This window comes from Thunnus thynnus, chromosome 14 (assembly GCF_963924715.1).
Source record: "Thunnus thynnus chromosome 14, fThuThy2.1, whole genome shotgun sequence".
In the NCBI taxonomy this organism is placed as follows: Eukaryota; Metazoa; Chordata; class Actinopteri; order Scombriformes; family Scombridae; genus Thunnus; species Thunnus thynnus.
Genome location: NC_089530.1, coordinates 14,863,326 through 14,866,243, shown reverse-complemented (window position 1 = coordinate 14,866,243; position 2,918 = coordinate 14,863,326). Strand labels below are relative to the sequence as shown.

At 40.6% G+C, this 2,918-nt stretch overlaps 1 protein-coding gene across 1 annotated transcript; it reads right to left on the bottom strand.

Moving 5' to 3' along the window:
* Positions 1 to 615: 615 nt before the first annotated feature.
* Positions 616 to 2,918, bottom strand: nkx3.3 (NK3 homeobox 3). The gene is made up of 2 exons (XM_067610090.1): positions 2,403 to 2,918; positions 616 to 1,706 (listed from the first exon to the last, which is right to left on the bottom strand). Exons 1-2 carry the CDS (start codon positions 2,689 to 2,691, stop codon positions 1,186 to 1,188), a joined length of 810 nt encoding a protein of 269 aa, XP_067466191.1. The 5' UTR covers positions 2,692 to 2,918; the 3' UTR covers positions 616 to 1,185.

The window sequence follows — 2,918 nt, the reverse complement described above, 5'->3', positions numbered from 1 at the left end:
CAAAGTCAGAGCCCAGCCTGCCTCTTAATCTGTTGCTTTAGTGAAAAAAACCCCATCCAAGATACATAAACACACAAGACTCCTAAAGGTCCATAAACTCCATGTAAAGAATGTGTTCCTGCAGGTGTTATGCTGAGTTTCATGATCAATAAAAATGTCCCATAAGTAAAATAAATACCTACTAAAAATGTCAGAGTGCGGTCATGCGTCTCGCATGCTGAAATAAGCCACTTTCTCTCGTTGGGTTTGTATAAATTGTAGATTCCTTTCTGCTCAGTCTGGAATGGACTGTCTAAATGGACTGTTACTGGCAGTCATTAAGGAGGGAAAAAAGCGATGTATAGATCATCCTGTGGACTCTGCAGACACCCAGTCCTGATCCCAGGAGCTGGCACTGGGATCTGGGATGGCCTGAATTAATACTGATTATAGGTTATATTTAAATAAAATTGGTAAATAAACAGCTGCATCATTTCAGATCCACTGTGTTATTTTTTATAACATAAATATATAAGTTGGTCATTTGTGTTAGACTTTTTTCTATTGTTAAATTGTGTTTAACTGTAGGATATTATTTAGACAAACCACTAAATGCTGCATTTAAACTATATTTGATTTTCTGAATATTACGATATTTAACATTTTTGTCTTAAAACTGAGGAAAAAATATTAAGGTGAAAATTTGAACAATTTGAAGTAATGTTTTTTGAGCTCACAAAAGTAATTTAGACATTAAATTACGCTGTTGTTTTGTAAATAGTTTCAAAAAAACTAAAATATATATAAAATATATATTAGCACAGGCCTCGCATAACAGATTTGTATTATTTCTTTCTTTTAATTTCCCTATTTATAACAACTTCCAAAATCTTTAAATTCAGCAAATCATTTGCATTTTATGAACCTTAAACTGCAGGTCAAGTTCTCATATTGTTTGACTTAAAAACAAACAAAAAAAGGCTTAACTGTCTTATATGACAAACAAGAGCCATAAAGAGAAACTGTTATACTTTCTGAAAAACAACAACAATCTCAATCAGTTTTCGAGTATTCCGTACAGAAACGTCCCTTGAGATGCACCATCGGAGAGCTGCTAACTTATAAAACAGTCACACACTTTGTATTTTTGGTGACACTCGTTGAAGTCATTTACTCTCCAAAGTTGCAGTAAGTTCAGAGAGCGCTTCAGAGCATTCCTCCATGGGACATGCTACTCATGCTCCAGGGCTGGCAGCAGCAGTGCAGGTAGGGGTAGCACTGGTAGGCCTGGTACAGCGGTACAGTCATGGGGATGTGTACTCCATTCGCCTGCTGGTACTGCTTTTGATCGTCCCTCACCAGCACTTTGACTGCTACCTTCTTTGGTGAGCTGCACGCCGCCAACTCTGCAGCCATCTGGCGCCGTTTGGTTTTATATCTCCTGTTCTGAAACCAGATTTTCACCTGGGTCTCTGTGAGTTTCAGGGTCCCTGCCAGATCGGCCCGTTCAGGACCTGAGAGGTACCGCTGCGTGTTGAAACGGCGCTCCAGCTCGTAGACTTGAGCGTGAGAGAAGGCCGCTCTGGAGCGCTTCTTGGTGCCGGACCTAGACTGTCGCTCTTCTGGGGAGCAGCTGACCATCTCCCTGCTGTGATATCCCTCCTCATCCACCCCTTTATCCTGCAGTTTATCCCGCTGCACACAATGTGGTTGCTTGTCTGCACCATCTAGGAAAGACAACACGGATTTGCAATGACGATGGTCACATTTAGCAAACTGTCATTCTCTCTCAAGAGGGTCAAAAAGTCACTACAGGAATTTGCTGATGTTGGCCACTATGAGGCTTTTCTTTCTTATCCTGTCACACGGTTATGACAGTTGGGAGATACAACGAAATTGTATGAAAATGAAATTAGTTAATGTGAACATTTTTTACAAGCAACCCCCCCTCAGTAAAAACTCACAACACGACCTGGAGGATGGTTTTCCAGTGTATTTACAACTTAACAACCACATTAACCTGGTACCTTTCTTTCGATTATTGAGCTATTAAAGGCGTTTTTTTATGGTATATCGGCCCTTAATGTATCTCTATGCAAAATGTAAGGCCTAAAGAAACACTCTCGAAGCACTCTCACCATGGGGGAAAACCCCTGGACATAGTGTTGACGATTATTAATAATTCATCATATTTTCTGCCGTCAGTTAAAATCATGTTTTATCTCAAAAAGATGGTAAAACCAAGAAAAGACAATTCATCATATTTCCAATGTAAAATTTCAATTTTATTATTATTATTTTTTTTTATCTTGAGAAGTAAAAGTAAGTAAATGCAATAAAATGCGTAAACTTGTCTCTCCTGCTGCAGTGTAAACGCATCGAGTTTTTATTTCCTCACTGTTAAATAGAAGAAAATAGCCGACCTTCTCTGTGCTCAGTCTCCTCTCCTGTGGACTCTTCGCTGTAGGTATCACATTTGAGGTTCCCAACAGACACACTGAGTTCAGGAAAAGGTGTCTGAGGGTGGATGCGGTTCTCATCCACGTCTTGGTGAGACAAATCAGGGATTCTTGTACCTCCATGCCCGGTGTAGATGTTGCGCGTTGGCGCGCAGAGCTCCTCTGTACTCCAGGTGCCACCGGGTTTCCCCCGGTCACCGCGTCCTGTGGTGAGGATGTCTTTGATGGAGAAGGACGAAAAGCTTAATGTCATGATTAAAATAAGAGCACGGATGTTTCCTTACTCCCACATGTGGTTTATATGTAGGCATTAAGAGATCGGCCACCTGAAAGCAAAAGCCCGTACTGATTCTATCTTAACCGCCTCCGTTAATTGCTCTAATTTAATTGTGGTGAAGTAAGTCCGGTCTGCTAATGAACAGCTTATAGCAGGAGCTGTCAAGTCTATTACAATATTCTCAGCAGCAGCAGGAGTTCTAG

Coding starts and splice junctions, on each gene's coding strand:
- nkx3.3 (XM_067610090.1), bottom strand. CDS start 2,691: ATGACATTAAGCTTTTCGTCCTTCTCCATCAAAGACATCCTCACCACA. Junction 1,707..2,402: donor GGAGACTGAGCACAGAGAAG/GTCGGCTATTTT, acceptor TGTCTTTCCTAG/ATGGTGCAGACAAGCAACCA.